Genomic DNA, 25580 nt, shown 5'->3' on the forward strand with positions numbered 1-25580 from the left:
CTACAGGTGAATCTGAGGTAGGATAGTATTTTATTCTAGATATAGTGAAAATTGGTAACTCGGGTGCTCTTGTCAGCATTAAAAAGACAACATTTTCCCATGGTTACCACACTGATAATGTGTGTTATTTAGTTAGTTCTAGGTTAAAGCATGCTGGTATTTGCCATGCATACGCTAATACTAGCCTACTTTGGGGTGAACAACAGCATGATTAAAACACTGATTTTCCTTTCACGCTGCAGTTTGGTACTACAAAATTCCTCTCTTGGTCCTGTTCATGTTAATGAAAGTCCAAACTTCATGTATGAACCCAGAAACTTGCTTTGTTCATGAGCCAGAGGGCTTGGTATCACATTGATACGGTCAAATCAGTTAATTTACTTAGTCACAGAAACACAGGCTTCATTATGTGCTAGATTTGGAAACGACGTTTAATTCAGCAGTTCAGTTACAGTTTAAAAAGTCACGATTCTTTTCCTGCTTTCCAAAGTAGTGAATGATTAAAGGGGCAGCATCCAACTTAAAAATCAGTGTCTGAAAAATGTTACTTTTAACAGTAACGTGCAGACTGCACCCTACATAAGTAAGGCCTTAATCCTGCCATTTCTTGTGCTAGGGTGGACTCCTGTGCCCATACAGATCCCCACTGTTTCCCCTGTGCAGTCTGTCTCCCTTGTTTGGGTGGGGTTTTCGCACTGCAACAAGGGAGGCAAAAAACCTTTTTTTTTTTTTTTAAACAGGGAAATGAGATTGCAAAACCACAACCAGAGGGTGGGGGTCTCAGGCGTTACACCCTAAAACTAGAGTTTTCAAAATGATTACGTTTCAAGTTGAGAGGCAGTTCTGCGTTTCAATACTATATGCTAATGCTGTTAAACAAGGAATTTTCTATTGCCTACTATCATATGACATGAAGGATGAAACAAAAATTTCTGATTGGAATTAATGACACAAGTAGTATTTGTTCTGCTTAGATGCATCTCACAGCATTTTCTTAATCGAGTGTAGGTTTAATCAGAGTGTGGGTACAACTATCAACTGCCCTGCCATCCCTTTTAATCAATTAGTTATTTCTGTACTCTGAAGATTGTGTTTCATGGTGGTTTTCCTTCTTGATACAAGACTTTAGCAAAGTCTTTATCTTTCTTGATGGCTGCAGAACATTTTCCTATGATTTTCTTTTCTCTTGTTCCCAGTATTGGCATGGTACCTGTGTTCGCAGGAACTGCACCTCCTCTGTTAGCATCTGCCTCTCTCTGAAGAGCTGATTCTGTTTGTTGAGTAACTCCACTAGCTGCTGGGCAGTGGTTTGGCAATGCTTGTCAAGCTGGTGTAACCTGGATAAAACAGATAATAGGATACAGCATGGCTCTGGAATTTACCACAAGGGCTTTGATATGAACCCGCAAGAGTACCGTTTATGTATGACAATAGAGCTCAGCTTGGTCATCATGCGGGAGTAAACTGTTCTGCAGAGGATATTTACTATAGTTCATCTCCATCCCTTAAAGAAGAGCATTTTAAAATGTTTTCAATTTTCAATTAAAAGCTGAAGGGCTAACAAATTAAACAGAACCCGTGTGCTAGTATGTGTATTTCAGAATTGTATATATCATATTCCTCTCCTACAGGAAAAGGAGTCAATGGGATATTACAGTTGCAGGGCTTCTGCCTTCAGAATGCAACAGAATCAGCATCACTGCAAACTTCCTACATCAACACTAATCCAGACAGCTAATAAAATCCAAGCTCACCAATTGTGTGATACCATATCACACCCAACCTGGACATATTGCTTTTCACAACCTACACTGAGTCCCAATGCTCTTCACAGGAAGCAACATTCATTTAACTAAAAGAGGGGGAAGAGCTGGTTTGAAACTGGTCAATGAACTTTGAATACAGTGACAGGGATTCCTAGGGGAATAAAATGGTGAATAAGACTGAAAACACAAAAGCCTGGCCTGTAATTAGGGTTGGAAGGATTACATTTTTGTTGGTAAATGTTGATTTCATCACATACACACAAATGGGGGGGAAAAATTCAGTTGCCAATAAACTTAGAGACAGGCAATGTATGAAAAATGCTGCTTCAGAACTTGCCAAGCGTATCGATAATAGAAAAAACAGGCCTCAGGAACTTTTACCGCTGTGTCATGAAAAAGCCAATCACTCCTCTAGCTCTACAGTGCCAGTCTATCAGGCGGAGTGCCTGCCAGCACCCTTCTCAGGGAATAGTGAAAAAGGAAAAATCGGCCATTTCCTGCCATAAGGAAAGTAAAAAGCAAACAAGCTGGAAGTTGTATTTAAACATATGCACCTCACTTGCTCATGTTCCTGGATACTTTCCTGGGGTAGTGTTCAGTAAGTTTTATGATGAATTATGAAAACCAAAAAACCTCCTCAATAAAATAGACTCTAAATGACAAAGCAGATGAATACAAGGGGATTATGATTTGCATTGCATCAGCTCCCAAAGATCCTAATCAGAAAGGGAGCATTCCTGTGCTAGGTGCTGTATTAGGAGAAGACAGTCGCTGTACAAAATGGGTATCAGGAGGGAACAAGTGGCACACAGGGCCACTATAACAGGTGGTGTCTGAAAGCAGTCACGATATGACTCAACAATAAAGTCTTGAGTACAGCCAGAGCATATACTATTGGAAGTGTTACATCTACATTTACCTGGCCAAAATAATGCATGCAGGGCTTTCAAATTGAGGTTAGACATTCAAAACCTATGTTCATGAAACACACAACTACTGTAGTATTCTGCACAGGAATACGAGTGCCGCTTACAAACAGCTCCTCAGATAATCTGAAGAGCTCATATCCATTACTGTACTAGTGCTTGCAGGTTGGGTGAGTGCTGTGTGTTTGGTTTTTGTTCAAAGGAAAATGTAAATGGACTCCTTTGTCATATCTGTTTACATTTATACAGCTGGGTGCCATTAACAACTGAACCCTTCCTTGGGAAGCACTAGAGTGAAAAACTGTGGTATCTCAAATGCCACTACAGTAACTGGGAGTAAATGCTGACCTTCCAACTGGGGCCATTGCAAGTACAGTGTCTATTAACACCCAACATAAGAATGGCCCTATGGGTCAGACCAAAGGTCCATCTATCCCAGTATCCTGTCTTCAGACAGTGGCCACTGCTAGGTGCCCCAGAGAGAATGAACAGAACAGTTAATCATCAAGTGATCCATCCCCTGTCGCTCATTCCCAGCATCTGGCAAACAGAGGCTAGGGACACCATTCCTGCCCATCCTGGCTAATAGCCATTGATGGATCTATCCTCCATGAATTTATCTAGTTATTTTTTGAACCCTGTTATAGTCTTGGCCTTCACAACATCCTCTGGCAAGGAGTTCCACAGGTTAGCTGTGTGAAGAAATACTACCTTCCCCCCTAAACAATCAGCACTTCTGACAAACCCTACAAAAACAACCCCTTACCAGAGTGCATGGAAGGAGAAAACACAATTTTGTAAGGAAACATCTACATGCCCAGATTTTAAAAGCTCATTAGACATTTTTTTTTGAATAATGACATCTTGGCAGTTTCTTGATGATCAAATGAATTGGGGGGAAAATACTGAGAGATGTTGCTGAGATGGGTCTGACCCAACACTCCGAAGCCAAGCACCCCATAACGCTGGGGAGCTTGGAACCAGATCGGAACAGGAGAGCTGACCCCACCTTAGGATAGACTGAACCAAAACCCTGGAAATGATCACCACCGAATATAGATGAAGTTTAGTGGCTTGGGCCATGGATCCAAACTTTGTGGCTTAGGTCTTTTAATACTAAGTTCTTCAAGGTAGGGTGATTGTTGCTAAGGGCCTGCATATTTATTGTGCTAGGCTTGCAATTAAGCCTAACTTTCAACATGATTTTAATGGGACAACTTACACACTTAAAGTTAGGCATGTGCTTAAGTATCTTGGTGATTCAGGGCTCACATGAATGAAAGGCCATGACCTAGGCTGAACTATGGCTATGCCCCTAAACTACCTCTAATGACAAACTGGAGATGGAATTGAAAGCTACTATGCAGTAATTCTGTGATGTACTTTATTATCTCTCAACTGAGGTGTAAAATAAACCAACTGAACTTACATACATCAGCTCTGCATCTGGCCACCTTGCAATATATACGCTTTTAGGAACTGCCCTGTTCAACTTTGGCGCTAGTAAATGCTTCCTCAGCCGAGACTGAAAAAAAACACTTTCTTCATAATAAAAGTTGCACAAAACCAGGTTGAAAAGAATAAGACAATGTGAGAGGATGATCCCAAAACCACATTTTCCAATCTGCTATGTGCCATAATATGATTTCCCCCCCCCCAATATTACTGCAATAGTGCTGCTGCACAACCACATTTCAGACCACATGGTCCTCTTGGTGTGGACTATATTGCTATGTATTTAGCAATGTCTATTATCATGTTAGCACATGTGCACATGGAGCTGATTTTACAAGCTTTATTACCACGTACTGGAGATCAGAAAGAAGCTGTAAGCGCAACCCAACAAGCTGCAAACCCTGACAGCTGGTTTTAGGCTGCCAACTAAGTGAACAAAGAGACCATTTGATAGCATAGAAAGTATTTCTAATTACAGTCTCACACCTTGTATAACTTCTAAGGCATAACACATTAACACACAAGTTCACTACTGTATGTATTTCTTTACTCTGGTTGTGTGATTTCAGGGACCTAGAAATTGTGTCCTTTTTGTGTAAACAGATGCAGTACCTCTTCCTGAAGCAATATGTCCCTTCCAGTGTAAGAGAGGAAGCAATGTCTACTGTGAAGCAGTGTAGTTATAGAGGATATGACACCAAACTAGGGAAAGTTGACAGCTGGGTTCTATTCCCTGCTTGGTCACTGGCTCGCTATCAGGGGCGGCTCCAGGCACCAGCACGCCAAGCGGGGCGCTCTACCAGTCGCCGCAAGGGTGGCAGGCAGGTTGCCTTCGGCGGACATGCCTGCAGAGGGCCCGCTGGTCCCGTGGCTTCGGCGGACCTCCCGCAGGCTGCCGCCAAATCCGCAGGACCGGGAACCTCCTGCAGGCAAGGCGCCGAAGGCAGCCTGCCTGCCATGCTTGGGGAGGCAAAATATCTAGAGCCGCCCCTGCTCACTATGTGACTTGAGGACAGTCACAATCTCTCCCTGCCTTAGCACACCAGCTATAAGGTAGGTATTATTTACCCCTTTTTACAAATCACTTAGGGAATCTCTGGATGAAGAGTTCTATCAGTGCTAGGGAGTTACTATTATAAATTACTTTCTTCACAAACACAGAGCAAAGGAAAACTTTAAAGAGATTCTTTAAAGGTTCTGTCCTACCTCTTTAGCATCTTGAGGTCTAGAAAACTTTTTGACTCCAGGTTCCTAAACTCTGATAGTGCTAAGGGCCTGGTCCGACTCCTACCAACTTCAAGATAAATTAAAATAATAAACTGAACTTGGACTGATTTATAAATATTCCATAAAGGGCACCACCTCTCCTTTGTCCTAGTGCCTGGACATGTTTTAAAAACATGGTCCCCAGGGACACTTTAATCAATAATTAACATCACCAGCAACTAAAGCCATAGCTAAGCTCTACAACCCGCATCAGCATCCTCCCAGACCCTCACAGCAAAGCAATTAGTGTTTTCACGTTGATAGTGCACATCACTATTTTGTATCAGAGGAAGCAAACTGCAATGATAGATGGCCTTAATACAGAATGCCATTCCAGGTGCCCCCTCTCTTTCATGAGTGAGCTCCAGCTCTGGCACCCTCACTAATCCCAATTTTGGCAGCTCGGCACAGGGAGAGCAGTGGTCTCCCAGAGAGATGGGTCCCAGGGCATCTGATGCTTTACAGATCAAAATCAGCATCTTACATTCTACCGGACCCTTGGCAGATAGCCCATGTGACCCTAAAGCCTTACTGGGTCAGGCCCCTATTGTCTGTCTACCCAGGATTACACATCTTGCTTTAAGCATATGAAAGATAATTCAATTGGAGGCAAACTATTGCAAGCGAAGAGTAACAAGTCTTTAGTTATACAAGTATTACTTATTATGCAGTTCAGTTATGTAAACAAATTCTAACCATTCTAGCACTACCCTACATTTAGACCATTTAAAGCATAATCTGACAAAACAGGAAAATAGCTCCCATCTACAAATCATACATTTAAAATTATTCTCCATCTGTTGCCTCATATTACAAAAATTCCCAATTTACACAGAGGGGTAAGGGAGCAAAAGATAGCAGTGTGGGACATAAGCACAGGTTGGCAACTGGTTACATAAAAGAAAAGTAAACAAGATTTGGGGCATAAGGAACTGCAGCTTTAGTTTGTTTCAAAGAGAAAATAAATTCTTATTCTAAACCTTAATCATCACCTGTTAGTGGTGCTATTCAGAATGTACATGCAGCTTTATTTCAGAGTGGCCCAATATGAGGTGCACTGTTTTTGAAGTGAGGTATATGCAACACTGAACCCTCAGAAATCCCAGTTAGTATGTTAAGTTCCTTGGGGCAGAGACCATGGGCCAGGTCCTACAAAGAAGTAGGAGATGAGGGTACTCAACACCTTGCAGGATCAAGTCCCATGTCTTCATGTTCTGCACAACAAATAGCCTTAAATCTAAAATCAGTGTCCCTAAGGGTACACCTACACTGCAAAGGGGGGGAGGGGGAAGGAGAGAGAGGGTGGTATGGATGGCAGGAGAGAGATCACTTGATCATTACCTGTTAGGATCACTTCCTCTGTGGCACCTGGCATTGGCCACTGTCGGTAGACAGGATACTGGGCTGGATGGACCTTTGGTCTGACCCAGTACAGCCGTTCTTATGTTTTTAGAGAACCTGGCAACAAGTCTCAGAGCCCAGGGTTTACAGACTTGGGTTCATGCTAAGGTGCTAAAAATAGCAAAGACCTTCCCACTCAGTCTGGAACTCAGCTCTGAAACCTGGCAAAGGGGGGTGGGTCTCAGATCCTGAGTGGAAATGTCTACACTGCTATTTTTAGTGCTGTAGCATGAGCCCAAATCTCTCAACCTGGGCTCTGAGACGTGTGTGTGTGTGTGCGCGCGCGCGCCCCCTTAATGAGTTCTCATTAAGTGGACAGACCTGCATGGAGATGAAAAGGAAGTGACTGGATAAGTATCTCTTAGCTCTCATAAATTACACTGAGCAAGGACAATACCAAAGTAAAAAGAATCCCAGCTAATAGAGAATACTATTCAGGCTGTCAGGGAGCTCAGTGTAGGTGGCACACTGGGTTTTGGGCAAGCCTTCTACACTGCGGTGAATCTCATCCAAAGAAAATAAAGTTTCAGTGCACAAAATGATAGTGACAACAGAAAGTTACGTTGACATTTTCTGTGTACCAGACAAAATGATATCTTCACCAGGTGCGAAGTATTTAGTATGTCTATTCTAATAGTGAGGCTTTAGACAAACATATTGACAGGTCTCTGCCCTGGGGAGTTTGCAATCTAAATTATACTCAACAATCCCACAGGTGACTATGAACAAAGAGGAGAGGATGGTATGAAGCTTGTGAATCCATCTCCAGATGTTTACATTTATTTTCAATAAACGGATCTACTGGGGTTTGCAGACAGCATCCAAATTTAAGAGCAGGATTGGGGATCTTAGACTTGAAGTGTGCTGAAAAGATTACTTATTTTAGTGCCATCAGGTTATGCATGCAAGGCATTTCCACTCTTCACTGCATAGCTGAATTTGCTGAAGTAGTATGATTGAATTACAGCAACCTGCAGCAGCTAAATCACCAAATCCAATAACCATGCTGCATTTACTGGCACACATCTTAATTAGGTTTTAATACAAGTAATCTGATAACTACTCCTGGCCAGCCAGAGCAGGACTGTCAATGCTGAAAGCTGTGTTATTTAGCTGCTCTTCCTGTATACTGCAGCAGCCTCCCTGCTGACCCTTGTCAAAGAACCCCATCTGCTGGTTGCCACGGTAACTGAAGGCAACCAATTGAGCTGAACAGAGTGACTTGGAAATAAAGTCAATGGCCAAAGGAATTTAGGTAAGAGTAATAAATCATTTAGTAAAAGGGAGTTTTCATAAATCTATAAGTGTTATGGTAACAACTGCATAACTGCAGGCTAGAGGAGCAGTGGTGGATCACAAGTTCAGATGCACACAGATCCATTTCTTTTTCAGCATCAATAAGTTTTGTCATAAAAAAGCCCAGAGCATGTTATTTGTACAGAGAGTGACATTGAAAAGGGCTTTCTTTTTAGGCAGAAAGCAAAGCAGCAACCCACTTATTTCTAATGTCCCTTTCCTAACATTTAATTTATTGGGTTTTGTTTAAGTAGAGGCAATGGATTAGCTGCTTTCAGTTACAGTGGTATAATTCATGAGTAACTCCATGGGAGCCCACAGTGTTAGTCCTGAATCACAAAGGTGCAAGAGAGTATAATATAACCCAATATCAAGACAATTTCACACTGATTTTGAAATCCATCAGCTATTTGTTAATCTCGCATATTTGTGAAAAAAAACTATATAAATTTTAAAAAGCACATAGTGCTTAGAAGCAAGATGGTAAAAAAAATCCAGAAAGCACAAACTAAATACAAGTCACTTGTAAACTAAAAGAAAACAAAGCAGAACAATCCATCTGTATGTTTCTGCCCTTCCCCAATACCATTTTTAGCGGCGAAATTCAAAATTACTAGTTGATGGGTAGATGGCAACACTAGGTCTCAAAAGACAATGGTGTAAGCGCTAAGGCAGTTCAGTTACTGTGTGTCATGCTGCAGCGTCATGAGTTGCTAAAAAGTCCAATTCTTGAGTAGCAGTCCTTGTCACAGATGGTGCACGTATACGGCACAGGGCCAGAAGATGAGACTGGTGCAGCACTAGTGGTTCTTGAGGCCTGCTGCACTTTTCTCCGTTTGCACTCTCTGCTTCTCTCTCAACCACCTTTCTTCAGATTCTTTGCCTGCCTGGTGCAGCACAGTCAGGGTAGCCTGTTGCTAGCTGCTTCTTCCCAGTTTGCAGTGTTGATATTGAAAGTTTTCAAATCCCTCCTGCAAACATCCTTGAACCTGAGCCTAGATTGGCCCAGTGGCCTTGGAGAATCCACAAGTTCTCCATACAGGAGGTCCTTGGAATGCATCATCCATCCAGTGCAGGATGACCAAGTGAACAAAGATATCTGTGTGTGTTTGGCAATTTTACTTTCTCAAGTACACCTCTACCCCAATATAACATGACCTGATATAAGGCGGATTCACATACAACGTGGTAAAGCTCTGACACGCTGCTCTGAGCAGCGTGTTAAGGGTGCCGGGCCAGGACGGGGCCGAGGGTTTGATAAGAGGCAGAGGGTCTCAGGGGTGGTCAGGGGCTTCCCCAGACCAGGGTCTGGGGGCGCAGGAGCTGTGGGAAGGCACTTTTGGGGGCCCTGCAGTCCCAGAGTGGTCCAAGGGATTAGTGGGGGGCCAGGAGCAGCCCGCTCTGCTTCTCTCGCCCCAGCCGTGTCGCTCGGGGGAGGGGGCTTGGGGGAAGAGATCCACCCTGCACTCACCAGCAGTGGTGGAAGCGGAGCAGCCCGGCCCCAGCCCGCTGCACTCCACCAGCTCCCAGCCGCAGCGCTCCGCTTCCCGCCGCAGGTGAGTGTGGAGGGCGTCCTTTCCCCAACCTCCCCGCATACACTGGCAGCGGGAAGCGGAGCACTGTGGCTGGGAGGTGGCAGAGTGGAGCGGGCTGGGGCCAGGATGCTCCGCTTCCCACCACTGCTGGTGAGTGCCTGTCAGGGGGCGGGGTGGTGGTGGATAGGAGTCGGAGCAGTTAGGGGACAGGGGGGTTGGGTAGGGGCTGGGGTCCTGGGGGTGATTAGGGAGGAGGATCTCTGGAGGGGGCGATCAGAGAACAAGGAACGGGGTGGGGGAGCAAGTTTGATATAACGCGGTCTCACCTATAACGCGGTGAGATTTTTGGTCTCCTGAGGACCGCATTATATCGGGAGGTGTATTTCAGTATCAGGAATTTTGGTTTCTCACTTGGTATTTAAAATACAAACAAAGATAACAGGTATGGAAAGTGTTTAGCTTTCTTGCATGCCTGCTGTAGGTGGTCCAGCTCTCACCATACAGCAGCATGCTCAGGATGCATATGTGGTAAACCCATATTTTGCTGTTCAACGTCAGTTTCCTATTATCCCACATGGACTTGGCCAGTTGACCAAATATGGTGGCTGCCTTTCTGATGCGAGAATTAAGCTAGTAATCTATATATAGGTTATCCAATATATTTGATACTAAGTATGAGAACTCATGCACAACTGCTAGTGTAGCGCCAGCTATTAAAACTTCTAGGGCAGTCAACACACCTTGTGCCATAATCATTGTCTTCTTTAGACTGATGGATAGTCCAAATTCATCACAAGCAAACAAAGATATTGTTGCACTATGTGCAAAGAGCACTGCACCAACTGAAAAAGTAGTTCTCTTATCAACATAGGTTTAACCTTGCTTTTTTCTCCTAACATGCAATGTTGAAGAGTTTTCAATTTGATCTTGTATGGAGATTTATATCCTTGGTGCTAGATGAGCAAGTATGACTAATTAGCAGAGAGAAAAATATACCAAAGAGTGTTAATGCCTAAACACATCCTTGTTTGATACCACTGTAGATTTTCAAAGCTGTCAGACTGATCAACATCATATTGGACTGTAGTCTTCATGAAAGAATCGAATCAAACTAAGGAGAACTGGAGGGCAGCCAATTCTCTCTAGCAATTGAAAAGAGTCCTTTCTGCCAACCAGGTCAAATGCCTTTGTAAGATCTATGAAGGTCAGAGAGAGATTTTCCTTGTTCTAGACCATTTTCTTGAAGTTGTCTAAGTGTGAAGACCATATCAATAGTTGATCTACCATCATGGAAGCTGCACTGACTGGATATATGTGTTCAGCAAGAACTTGCAGTCTGTTGAGAATGACCAGTACAAATGCCTTGCCAGCAACACTAAGGAGAGAGATTCCTATGTAGTTGTTACAATCACGCCAATCTCTCTAATTTTTATACAATGTTACACTGTTGGCATCCTTCATGTCTTGGGGTACCCTCTTTCCCACCACCAAACAAACATTGTGCAAATATTGAAGCACAGCCAGTTCTCCTTGTTTCATACTTCAGGCAGAATTCCATCTTTTCCTGTGGCCTTTCCTGATGCCAGGCAGGTGGCTGCCTTTTCAAGTTCATGTATAGTTGGTTCTATATCAAGCATTGATTGCCTGGAGCCTGGGGATTACGTTTAATGCTGCTTCAGAAACGGTGATTTTATCTGAATAAAGTTTGTGATACTGTTCCACTCTGCACTGCATCTGTTTGATTCTGTCAATGATGATACCATTAAGAGATTTCAGTGGAGCAGACTTCTTAGCTAAAGGACCTGTTTGTTTGTTTTTATTATATCATATGTACCTCTTAGATCTTCATTCTCAAAGGAAATTTGTATATTCTAGCACAAACTGAGCCAGTATGATTGAGCACATTGCCTTGCTGTTTGTTGAAATGTGCTCTTGGCTGCTCTGAGGTGAACATGAGTGTTGTTCCATGCTGCACCAGAATTCAGCGGAGGTGCAACCAATGACAACTTCCCTGAGTTAACTGGAAATACCTTTCTTGGTCTTCTGTATTATTGATATTCCGGGGTGTAAAACAGCTGTGTTTAGTATGATGGATATCTATAATGAAAGCCTTATTTTGCAGCACACAAGCACATGGTCTGTGTCATAGTCTGCATGTGAAAACTGAGTATGGAGAACATCCTGCAGGTTTTTTTTTTTGGTTTTTTTTTTTTGGTTTTTTTTTTTACAGGTGACCATTAAATCCAGTTGGTGCCAGTGTCCAGATCTCAGGTGTCTCCACAAGACCCGTTGATGATGATCGCCTTGGAAGTAGGTAACGGTAATGCACAGTCCTTGTTGGGTGCAGAGCTCCAATAATCTTTGCCCATTGCCAATCAATTTTCTCATTCCATGGGACCAACATGATCTTCTGATCTGAGCCAGCTCTAGCACTGAAGTTTATCAATAGAGTCACTCATGCCATGGTTGCTTACTGATGACATTGTTGAGTTGCTGATAGAACAAGTCCTTCTCTTCAGAAATGGAGGAAAGTGTTGGGGCATATGTACTGACGGAGTTGGCAAAGCCACTTCTAGAAGATATTACTGATAAAATACGTTTTGATGTTGCAATGAGACATTTGACCATGGATGCTAAGACGACTGCAAAACCCACCCTGTGTTCACTTTTTCTGTGCCACCCTCCCCCCCCCACAAAAAAAAAAGGTATACTGTATCTTGCGTTGACCTGTGTCAGCTAGTCTGGTTTCAGAGAGACCTGTGGCAGCTAGTCTGGTTTCAAACTTCTCTAGCTCTCTATCGATTATGGCCCTTTCTAGGGTCACTGACCTCCTCTAGGTCATTTGACATACCTAGATGTCCCTACAAGTAAGTTTGAAGAGGGTTACTATCGTACCCAAACCTTTGGCAATGGAAATAAGGAGGCAGAACTTGCCTTAGGATCAAAGTCCATCCCTCAGTGGTACTCACTGAAGCCAAGGACTTGGATCCAAGACATTTGGAAGCCAGCACAGCTGCAGAAGATACTGGAACACAAAGCTGAGTTACAGTACCAACCAACTAATATTTTCTCCAGTGGGTTTGGTTCAGGGTTTCATCCCCTAGCCTTTATTCAGCCAAGAGCTGGCTGCAAGGCAGCAGCAACAGATGGAGATTACCCTTTTATGGATATTGTTTTTCATTCCAGTGGGTGTCCGGCATGTCCCACATCACTCAGAGTAGTGGGGTTCCCAGCTTAGTTGCTGGGGACTCAACCTGCAGCAAGTTGTACTGGGTTATGTGGTACCAGTAGCAGGCCTGACATTACCAGATACTCAAAATAATTAGTGTGCAAGGTAGTTTAAATGGGTGCACTTCATAAATAATTACATCAAAAATACTTTAAAAGAATATCAAGTTTGCAGAGTCAGCACTCAAAAATACGGTTACCTTTGCAACCTCTCGTAGTTATAGACCCTTCTCCTCCTCAGCTTCTCTCCTTATCCCCTTTTTCCCTCCCACCCACCACCCCCACTTGCCCCAGTCACATTGCAGCACTTGTTCTCTTCCTCCTCAGCGCCTATCCACACCTAGCTCCTGCTTCCTGCCCCCTGGCCCCCACCCCCACCCCATTCTGCACCTTTATACCCTCTAGCTTCTCCCCCCTCTACTTCTAACCACATCCCTCACTAACATGTCTGTTCTCTGACTCCTGCTGCCCCTTCCACGCTGCTTCTCCCCAGCTGCAACACCCCCTGCTCCCATTTCTCAACTCTCTGCATTCTAATCAGGCTGTTTCTTCCTTGTCTTCCAGTGCCTGGGCACCAGAAGGGGGTCACTGACAGCATAAGAAAAACAGGCTTCCTATTCTCAGTTCCAGTGCTCAGCACCAGAGCAGCCTGGAATAGCAATCACAGGGAAAGACCTACTCAGCTCCTGCAGCCTAGTACAAATAGGAATCATTAGGGAATTTAGCTGCCAAATTCTAACAACTCTCTAACAAACATGTGTGAATTATGTATTGGCCAAATTTGGGCACATTATAATGGGAATGACAAATGATAACACCATGACGACCTCCCCTGATACCATGATGACCCCTCTGCCAAATTTCAAGTCCCTGTTCCAAAGCATGGAGTGTTAGAGTTAAGGGGGAAAATTAACATAGGCAAAACAAAATATTTTCCTTAATCTCATTCATAGAAATGTTTCAGCTGACACTTTCCAAAACTTTTTTTGGAGAACCTGGCAAAATTATGAACAATTGAAAAGAGGGTCTTATAATGGGGAGTATCAAGTCAACTTAACTATAGGCATTGCTACCTGCACCACCTATAAATAATAATATAATGATACTTAACACATATATAAGCACTTTATATTCTCATTGTGGTTTATAGCTTTAACTAATTCACACAACCCTCTGTAAGGTAGGTAAATAAGAATGTATCATTGTAGAGAAGGGGAAACTGAGGCACAGGGCAGTTATGGCCCAACATTAAGATATCTAAATGTCAGAAAGGGTTGAGCACCCAATAACCCCAACTGAAGTCAGTGTTCAGCAGCTCAGAGAAATCAGACCCAGGTGTCTCAAGTTAGGCACCCAAAAATGACAGACATTTTTAAAACAATTTGGCCTCAGAGACTTGCTTCAATGGAGGACAAGATTTTACCCTTTATCTTTATGGAAAGAATGCCAAAAACTATCACATGTAGTGATAGTAGACAAGTTCTCAAATCTACAAACTAAGAACTCAGGTGAGATAACCAAGCTTCTTCCATGTAAGCCATCCAACAACCAATGGATAGGAAATTTTGGTTACTACCATCCTGGCTGGATTGGAACCAGACACATCTCACTATTAATTCCTGTAGCTAGCCAGGCCCTATTTAATTTAATAATGTTGGAAATTTCCATTAGGTCACCTCCAAATCGCTTTTAAGAATGAGAAATTCAGCTCCCTTAACCCTTCCAAATGTTCGATTCTTCAGACACACTCTACTCTGTCCTCTCCAATACAATAACAGCCTTCTTGTGCCATGGTGACTACAACAGATGGGGTCTAATTTAGTAACAGTAATTCATCTTTTGTTTTATATTTCATCCCCAGTTTCTAGATCTAGTAGCTTATTTTCACTTCCACAGCTGGTCCTACAGGTTAAGCAAATAAGATCACTCATGGGCAACCAGGATCTGGATCCATTCCTCACGTCTAGAGAGGCTAACAGTGTGGAAAAGGTGACATTATCAGCCTCTAGTCTGGAAGGAAGGTGGGTTCTGAAGACATTATAGCCATTTTCAGCCCCCTTGAGCTTTGAGAGGAGTGAGGAGATTAAAAAAGAAAAGATAGCAGCCCATACAGAAGATGTGTGAAAGCTGCATTAACTCCACGTGTGTTTGTATAACTCTGCTGAGGAAGGAAAAGATGTGGTTCCCCCCTCTTCAAGGAGATTCAAAATAGGAAGTTATAGGTTGACAATAATGGACTTTGGGCTGGCTTTACTCTGAAAAAGAAAACATCTTGTTTGACTATGTTCATCTCTCTCTGATTTTGGTATCTGCCTGATACATGAGGGATTCCAGACGCTCATGATTTTTCAAAAAGAAAAATACAAATCCTGATGATATATCAATAGGAACATGCCCAGTTAAGGAAAAAGAATAAATGATTTGCTTTATGTGAATAATCATCATTCATCAAGGTAGATATACTGCTCTGCTGAAGCATTTTTTCCTTCTACTAATGTTTCCCCTTCGAAGGCATTGTTTCTGCTGCAAATCTCAATTTCCCTCTTATATCTCCAATTCCCAGGCATATTTGAACCTTTATAAAGTACCAGTTTGAGGCTGCACAGAATAATAACTATATGAATTCTATTCGGAGACAGTGAGATTTACTAATGCAATCTGCCCAATCTGAACCCTTTCCTTCAGAAACATTTGCCTTTAAAAAGAAACTCCCAGCATGAACCTCATACGACGTGACATGTAACAGACAGTGCATGTGGTGTTTGGGCATGCTGCACAGAATTAAAAGATAATTCTTTACTCTGTTTATTCAATGGCATGTGCATAATGTACATGTGGGCACAAACTGACATCAGACATTTAAAGCAAAAAAGTTGATAAAAGCATCAAACTTCTGTTACTTTACTTTTTTGGTTGCTGTCTTCATTTAAAAAAATGCTAGTAGGAAAGATGGTGCAGTTTAGCTACAACTGCTTCAGTAATTTCTAACACTGACACTTACGGTAGGTTTACACTTACCTTCTGGGTCGACGCGGTGAGTTCGACTTCTCGGAGTTCGAACTATCGCGTCTGATCTAGATGCGATAGTTCGAACTCCGGAAGCGCTGCGGTTGACTCCGGTACTCCACCACTGCAAACGGCGGTGGTGGAGTCGACGGGGAAGCCACGGAGTTCGACCCCGCCGCATCTGGACGGGTGAGTAGGTCGAACTAGGGTACTTCGAATTCAGCTACACTATTCACGTAGCTGAATTTGCGTACCCTAGTTCGACCCCCCCCTTCTTAGTGTAGACCAGGCCTTAGAGAAACTTTGGGTTCAATCCTGAAGCCCTTACTCAGCCCAAACTCTTGTAGAAGGACTGTAGTCACTGGCTATATATACAATAGCCTCCATATCTCTACATCTTGTTCTGTATTTATAGCTATTACTACTACATACACAAAGTAAAACTTCGCAGATTCTCACTAATGACTGGGACATCCATTACAAATTACCATACTAAGGCCCAATCTTGCAAACACTCCTGCACATACGCTTACAACAGGGACTTCCATGGGACCATGTGCAGGAGCAAGGACTTAGGCCCAGATATTTAAAAGTATTTAAGGATTGCTGTACTCAGTGTTCTAATGCCAAACTGATTTAGGAGCCTAAATCTCATTTTCAAAAGTGGGTTAGGAACTTAGGAGTCTAAATCGCAGCAACAGTTGACAGAATTTAGACTCCTAAATCAGGGAGGTGTTAAATACCTCTAAAAATCTGGGCCTTAGGAAATAAAAACATAACACATTTGAGTAGAAATAAGACTTTCAAAATATACCATAACATATTTACCCAGATACTATGAAATATCAAACCAAAACTAAACTACAATTGGCAATACAATTACAGAAGGTAACATCATTATTACATCACAAAAAGGTATTTTTATATTTGTTCACTTACTCCTTACGGGTCCAATCCTGCAAACCATTACACCCATGAATAGTCCTTGCTAACGTAAGTAGCCTCAGGGTATGTCTATGCTGCAGCTGGGAGATCTGATTCCATGCCCCGATAGACAGACTTGAGCCAGCCCACTAAAAATAGTGGTCTGGATGTTGTAACACTGGCATTAGCTTGGGCTTCCATATATAGGAACATTTAGAAGTCCGCAGGATATGTACGTGATATACGAGTTCTCTGTAGTTGTATGTAGAGCTGCAATGATTAAAACAACAGCTCTTTCAACCACACGGAACATGAGCTGGGATGTGCTCTACGGAAGACTCCTTTAAGGTGTGTGTAAGTGCAAATGTCACCATGAGCTTGATCCTGCACCCTTAAAGGCAGCAGGAGTTCTGCCATTACCCTTAATGGAAGCAGGCCCCCTGATCACAAAAAGAGCAACCTGTCAAACAGAACGTGAATTCCAAGTTGGTATGTTACAGCCACAAAGCACAACGTTAGCCCCTAAACTTGTTTTTAATAAAAGCAAACTTGGAGAAGGCAGTTCCCCCCAACATCTGGGGAACAGCCACAAAGACAATGGTTCAATTCTCAGAGCATTCAACAAGGATGCAGCAAATCTGCAGACGGGCACAAACTCCTCATTTCAAGCAGAGGCAAGCTGTCTGATTTCTTTATTAAAAATAAAATTAAATTAAAAATCCAGCAGCCCACTTATTAGTTAAAAAGTTCAAAGTCTCCAAGTTTCCAGTACATGAAAAGGAGAATGCATAATGGGGGGAAAAAAACCCACACACCACAACAAGCAAGCAGTACCCGCCTGGGGGCCAATTGCCTCTCCAGCAGCGGTAAGGCTGTTACTAGGCTTGCAGTACCATTTGTTCCATTACACAATCTCCTGAAGCCTTTTACAGAGAGCTAAAACAACTGCCTGTACCAACACGACACATGGCTTTCCATCCCGACTCTTTGCTAATCCAGACGCTCCAACCATCTTTCTTTAAGATGCCATATGGTTGGCAGAAGCCTGTAGATCTAGCAGCACATCTGCTTGTACGCTACTTCTCTCCTCCAACTCCCCTCCCTCCCCACATAAAAAAGAGAGAGCAATAATTATTTAACACTATACCCAGTTAAAGTGCATTTAAAGAGAAGAGGATTTATTTAGCCCTGGATCCTTTAAAAAATAGTTGCAGTAATTCATTTGCCAATCAGTGATCTCAAATAGAGCAGAAAAACAAAAGGAATGAAAGGCACACTGACAAAAATGATTATTGCTTTTGAATTACTTAAATTATTGCCACTTCAGATACTAATTTCTAAGATTTATTTCATGGGTTATTGATTCACTGAAGAGGGGACAGAGTTTTCTATGACTGCCTTTGTCAGAGGTAAATCAGACAAACATAGTGGGAAACTAGAATATACCAAAGCATGCTTTGTTAGCAAGCACAGTGAATCTGTATGCTAATGAATCTGCATGAGTACACTGACACACTGCTTTTTTGGTATGATGAACAAAGATTATTGACACTGTTGAAATCCTGGTTGCACTGGCATGTAGGCATCCAGGCTGCCTCTTTGGAATCCAGCCGCCAGAAAGACAGGCTGCAAAAATAAGTGCTGGTTATGGTGGGTTATAATTCTGACCATTTGTAACTTATAGACAATTAACAGTAACAAAACCAATTAAATCTGGAATTTTTAAAACTATAAATAAATGCCTGTACAGTGCACACAATGTATACCTAGTGATCAATAATGATGCTCAGTTGATAAAGGACAGGGAGAAAGGAAACACATAGCTACAGAAAGGGAGGACTGTGCCACGAGAGTGTGAATGCTTAGATACCCAGCACTTTTATTCCACAATCACTATATATTTCCATATTCAACTTTTTATTCATCGGTAAAATAACATACAGAAATACAAGTGGTATGTACCACACAGAGATCTTCCCAAAACGCTAGTCTCATGTATGGTTAATGTGTGTGTCCGTACAGAAAAAAGCAGAGAATAATAATGGGAAACACCAGGCACAAATGCACTTTTTTTCTGTAAGAATAACAGTACATTATCTGTAAAGAATTCCTTCTCTCCTCCAGCCCCCACAGAATTCACTGCTTTCATGAGTAGGGACAAATCCATTGTCTCAAACAATAAACATTATATTATATATGTGTGTGTGTGTGTGTGTGTGTATGTACACTAACCATGTACTGTTTAAATATAATCACACACAGATCATTGTGTTTGAACTTATCAAAAGGGAGGCTCCTCACAAACAACAGGGTGATGTTTAGTTAGCATCCTCCCCTCTTAAGGGAATAGTTCCGATAAAGAGTGGTAGTCCAACAGTGCCTGCTGTAGTTTTCATTATAACTCACCCCTTTTGAAACACTCACTTTTAGGCATGATCTCTACATCATGGTGAATATTTTTCGTCTTAGGTTTAATCAAAATTTATTTGCCTATTTTCGAGTTAAGAGGTTGAAAAAAATCCTCTCAAAACCCCACATTCCCTCTTTGAAATTTAAGCAATTTTTAAAAAAGACGACAGAGCTACAGCTGAAGTTCAAAACCTTGGTTTGTACAAAGTTCTCAGTGAGATGCAGCAACTTTGGGTTGAGTTTGATAGGGTTTGATTTACCAGCTGTGATGATACAGAAATTACATGGAGAACAAGTGCAGTAGACAATTTTGTTGTCGACAGGTTTGTACTTAAAGGTATGTACATGTGTTCAGCTAGTTAGGTGCAACTCTCTCAAAGCTTGCTAGTTTTTAATGTTCATAACTTAAAACTATTTCCCCTCAAATTTGGCTTCTCTCTTGCATCTCATTGCTCCTTAATCAAGCTACATTTCAGCTGCTTTGCCGAAGAACACACCCAACTACCTAATTTTAGGTGGTAATTTCCCCATTTTTTGTTTATATATGGTTGGTGGTGGAGAGAGCTTTTACCTTTCTTCTTCCCAATGGCACAACACACCCTGAATAGATTGCTTACAGTGTATGTTTACAGACTTTAACATCTATTAAACAATATTTGTTCATTAGGTTATTTCGGAGAAATAGGTGATAATCAGGTGTTTGGTTATACTTGAAGAGGACTATCATACTTTACTCTCTAATAATTTTATATTCATATTTTAAAATGTCTCTTACAAAATGTAAGAAAACTGAAGTAGTTTGGATAAGTATTTAACGCCCACTTTGACTGTGGTTCCTATGGATGAAGAAGCTAAAGAGGGATTCCCTGATCCTTCCTATTGCTGCATAGTGTCCCTCAGTTCAAGCTCCATTTTATGCTCTAACAGCTGAATAAGCATATTCCTGTCAGAGCCCCATATAAATACCTTGTACAGTAACATCAGAAACTATTTTTTGGTCAACTGAAGTCTTCAAGTCTCAATTTGGTTCTGTGGAATCTACGTGAGATTTATTTCATTCAGAATTTAGGACTAAATTATATTCAGGACTGCATAGCCATGCAGGAACATAAGGCAGAGTAAGAACAGGCTACCAGGATCTGAAACTTTGGCATGCAAGAGTAAGTGGACTCTGTGTACCTACTATATTCCCTCATCCCAGAGCAGGTGGGCAGAGAGAAGAAGAAAGTGGGTGGAGTCTTGGCTCAGCCCACAAGGAGCCAGCCAGTGCATCTGAGATGGCATGAAAGGTATCATTTGCAGCTGTTCATAGGCCAGCAACAAATTATACTTTGTTCCCCTGCCTTGACACCATCCTTGCCAAACAAGGGAAAAGAGGGAAGGAATTGTGCTTTTAAGAGGTACAATTCCTTCCCAGTGTTCCCCCAAGGGCAGCACAAACAGAAGAGCTTTTCCTTAATGATTTGGGGCCAAGACTCCAGCTGACTTCAACAGGTTGCAGACTGCGCCCTTTAAGAATAGGGCTGGACAAATGTACTAGTAATCTGGAACATAAAATGTCTAAGCTATCAGTACAGAAAAAAAGTTTTGAACAGTGTGCTGGCAACATAAAAGCCAATGTGTCAAGATTATGGTGAACAGTTTTAAGGTTGTAATATTTGTGTTCTAGGCTTATCCTGACAGTTCTGAAACTGATAAATGACCATCTTTGTTTAAATTTATGCTAAAGCATAAGTTAAACCCTCTTTTTCAGATCCCTAATTATTTTTAGGATGGTGCTTAAAAACAGCCTTATTTATGTGTATATATGTTATTATTACTTTTCTGCCTGTATATGGACAAAGATAGGCAGGCAATATGGAAGTGGAAAGTAGAATAATAGAATATCAGGGTTGGAAGGGACCTCAGGAGGTCAACTAGTTCAACCCCCTACTCAAAGCAGGTCCAATCCCCAACTAAATCATCCCAGCCAGGGCTTTGTCAAGCCTGACCGTAAAAACCTCTAAAAAAGGAGATTCCACCACCTAAGTACTTTGATCGGGGTGGGGTGGGGGGCATGAATTTCTCCAACATCACTAAAGAAACAAAATCATGCTTTTAATTTATATATATATATATATATATATATATATATATATATATATATATATATATATATATATATATATATATATATATATATATATATATATATATATATATATATATATATACACACACACACACACACACACACACACACAGAGGATTTTCCCCTCTTGGAATTACAGTTTCAATGTCATTTTGAGTTTCAGGCTGATAAGAACAAACATTTATTCAATATCAAAACACAGGTTGTAGAACAGTAAAGTAACAGAAAGGGGCATTTGGACAGGTTATTTAAAGAACTCTGATGAATTATTGAATATTCAGTTTCAGAGTCTCAAAAATCTTTTAACTTTTAATTTTAATCTTTGCTGTTTTTGACTTCTCTTAATGTTAGACATACGACTTTTAAACCTTTAGAGCTGTTTGCTGAATTTCCTAGCTATTCAATAAATCTTTAATTAAATAATCTATAGCAGCTGGGCTTTTTCTGAGGATTTAGCCTAACAAGTTTGTTTCTTACTGCTTTTTGTATTCTCAAAAGTTTGTCATTTAATTCATACATGTTCTTTATTAATGAGGTCACAGAAAATATGAATAAAATGCTAAAAAAAAATCTAACTATATTTAAAGAAAATCAGTTTTGCGGTTTTAAAATTCTGAATTTTTAAAACTGCTGTGGCCCTGGAACTATCTTCACTCACTTTTATAAATATATATTAAATGCAAAAAAACTATATTAATGCTATTTTAAGATTGTACAATTAAGCACCCATGTTGGGAAATGTGTGTTCAACCTCAATTTTCACAAGCTTTCCACTGCCCCTTTCCATATATGCATTAAGAAATCCTTAAATAAATGTGTGTTTGAGAACACCCTGTGATTATACAATTAAATACCTAAATGGGCACTGTTAAGATTGTGCATTCAATTTAAAAGTCTGCATTTCCTGACTTTTGAGTGGTTAATTGTTCATCCTTAATACTGCATGTGGCAACTTTTTTGTATCTGCATAATTTCACCAGGACTAAGGTGCTGTCTGACCTATGCAAATGTAAAACAATACTAGTCCTGTTGAAAATCTATAACAAACATTTAAAAAGTTATGAGAGCAAAAATAATATAGTACATAAAGGTGTATTGCGTGTCAAATCCTTATTTTTATATACATTTCTCAGATGGGTAGAGGTATTCAGGCTTCAATTTTATGGTTAGAAATACACCCAAAACATGCATAACACATTTCTTGCTGTATTACTGCTTATACAATAGTGATGTACACATTTATGTATGTTTGTAAAGTATAACTGTATGCTGCATGCATGCATGCACGCACGCATGCATGCACACACATTCTCTACATCTTTGTAAGTAGAATTTCATATGTTGAAATGCTGTTTTCGGACATCTCTTTCCAACAGAACATCATTGTAATCAAAATTAACTGGACAAAATAGTCTTCCAAAATAAAACTCTGCTCTGAAAGGGATGTTTGAACATTTGGAGATCTCCGTTTAGATGCTGACATGAATGTGTGTGACCGGATGCACTGAGAGTCTGGATTTATGGTTCACATATGTGCCTAACAAAAGCAATCTCTTCAATAAAAGCATTGTTTCTCATGCTAAGTCTACCTTAGTTTCTAATGTCATCTCAAAGGAATGTTAGAATCTGAGACAGTTTTCTACCCAGATTCTAGAGTCTGTTCTTTAACTCACTGATGTCAGAATTATTGTCTCCCTTTTTAAGGCCCCCTGACTCATTTTTGGGAAAAGAAAAAAAAAGCTGCATATCTCATAGGAGATTTTCCTGTTTATTCTGTTTAAAAACACTTACATTTTGTGGTACCTCATCAGGGAAGAGGCTCTTTTCTCCCGCAATACACTATATTAAAACTCCAGAATCTCACTGTAGCATCACCAGTTCAACTACCATAGTAAATCTGATTTCAGGCATCCTTGAGCATGATATTCCTTTATCTGAATTGTCTCTTATTTATCATACAGCTTGATATGAACATTTAGACCCCTGGTACAATTCTACAGTAGTCATTAAAGGCTTGATCCTGGATAGCACAGAATCTTGTTCATAAGCATAAGTTAAAAAGCAATGAGTAGGACAGGACTTGGAAGGGAATTCAACCTTGGTTATTAAATTACCCCTGCCACCTAGCATGTTTAAGGCTTAAGAGGGAAGTGTGAATATGTACCATATTACCATGTTGAGGACTGGACCTGTGTACTCTGCATCCATGCTTTGCCTCCTTCTATTAAACTGCAGCTTTGTGAACAAAGGACTGAGCATGCTATAGGCAGGAGACTCACTGTCACTCTGCACAGTGGAATAGGTCTAATGCTTTACACTGACTTGCATCTGTGAGTAGCCATTCCTCCAATTTGTACTAGAGCACAACAATCTTGGACAGGGTTTGCTGGATCAAAGGCTAAGGAGTCAACATGTACCCCCCACACAACAATATTAAAGATACGACAGTTGTCTTAAGTAAGGAAATAGCAAAATGGGTCTCATACAGTGGGATAGTCAGTGTGGGAAATTATTATTTTCTTTTTAAAACCAATAAAACTCCTAGATATAAAATCTTCCACTTAAAAATCTAACTACAGGAATAACACCGCACTGAACCCTTTTCTTTCTGCACACAGGACTGGGAGCCCTGAACAGCACCAATTGCAGATCCCACCCCACAGAGCATTGGGATCGGTTAAACAACACCTGGAGAGAAGATGCCAAAGCTCCAGTGATCCTAATACATCAAAAGCCTGGAGGCTTCTGAAAATAGCCAGGTGCATACAGCATTCGCATGCCCACTCTCAGAGTGGCAAGAACCTAATGTTCTATGGGATTCAAACTGGTGAAGGGATCCAAATGTGGCAGGACCTCTGAGCTGTGGAGTAACAAGCTTCAACAGCACCAAATGCAAGGACAAAATAGATGCTGCAACAGGGGACAAAGGCGTGCTAATACTCAAGGAGCTGCCTAACCCCCATCTTGACTTTGCTGAACGTGCCCAGTCACAGAAGGCACTAAAGGCAAAAACTTCCCCATCTCAGAGAGCTGCAGCTAAGGCATAAGGGCAGCGAAGGAGCTCCTAGGCTCTCAGCCCCCTGCTGAGCCATACAGGATTTAGGGGAAGGTCTCCACCCAGCACAAATGTCCCCAATGCAAATTAAATGAAAATTCCTTCTTCATTCACGATTAAAATGATAAATGGGGATAATTCTGTGAAATCACATTGGACAACAACCCATGTGTTTAATCCCATGCTCTTTCACAGCATATAGTAGGAATCAGGGCAAGTTTATTTCTCCAACTGAAAAAGACAAATATAAACTAGAAAAAGGCCTGAACTACCCAGATTTTAAAAATCTTGAGTGTATTTGGATCCAGGGCTTTTTTTATTCAGACCTGTCATTCATATAAACTATTCAATGTACAAGCAAGGGAACTTGCACAACTCTTCAAAGGATGGGGAAAAAATGTGTTTTTACAAAGACCAAACTGCTTCCCATACTTGAGCAGACTCAGAGCCTGGGCAGCAGGAGAGAGAATATATTGCAAATGAGCAAACCAAAAGTTACAGTTTACAAGTGTATGCAATGTTGTTGGAGTCGTGTTGATCCCAGGATATTAGAGGGAAGGTGGGCAAGGTAATATCTTTTATAGGACCAACTTCTTTTGGTGGAAGAGCTTGTCTCTCTCCTTCAGCTCTGTGTAAGCTCGAAAGCTTGTTTCTCTCACCAACAGAACTTGGTCCAATAAAAGATATTGCCTCACCCACCTTGTCTCTCTAGTTTACAAACATAACATTTCACTCATGAAATGTCCTAGTGGGATGAGTGTAATTCATAGTTTGCAAAAGGCAGCTTTTGACATTTTTCAACACTGGGCATATGCATTATACCAAAACAATGCAAGACTGGGTATGCATGCATCCCACATACTCAGATACTATCGATGACAAGCTATTGCCCTTAGATGAGTGGATATGTAACATACCAAGTGTAATATTGAATGGAATTACCTGCACCAATGGAACTATCAACTAGTCAGATTCCAGCTTTCATAAGGTTGATTTTTAGAAATAAATTAATTGTTCTCATCTTCCAAGCGACAATAGCAATGTTATTTTACACTTTACAACTTACCAAGCTAACACATACACACCATTTATTCACTAAGTGTAAAATTCACCCCTGCACACATGGCCAATACAATACTCATGCATTACTTTATCCCTCAAAGAGCATTTAAATGGGACATA

The 25580-nt window shown here is 41.2% G+C and overlaps 1 protein-coding gene across 13 annotated transcripts in view; it reads right to left on the reverse strand.

The window, feature by feature from the left end:
• Positions 1-25580, reverse strand: part of SDCCAG8 (SHH signaling and ciliogenesis regulator SDCCAG8) — a 149954-nt gene that overhangs the window by 5767 nt on the left and 118607 nt on the right. For 11 of the 13 annotated variants that reach the window (XR_005596239.1, XR_005596242.1, XR_005596241.1 and 8 more), the window contains one exon: positions 1211-1337. Coding sequence is in view for 5 of the 13 variants with exons in the window: in XM_039530501.1 (XP_039386435.1) it covers positions 1211-1337 (127 nt within the window). In the remaining 8 variants the exon portion in view is untranslated. Of the gene's footprint in view, positions 1-413; positions 1338-25580 lie in introns of those variants that run through there. The other 2 variants (XM_039530500.1, XM_039530507.1) reach the window with 2 other exon arrangements.

This window comes from Mauremys reevesii, linkage group 3 (assembly GCF_016161935.1).
Source record: "Mauremys reevesii isolate NIE-2019 linkage group 3, ASM1616193v1, whole genome shotgun sequence".
NCBI classification, from domain to species: domain Eukaryota; kingdom Metazoa; phylum Chordata; order Testudines; family Geoemydidae; genus Mauremys; species Mauremys reevesii.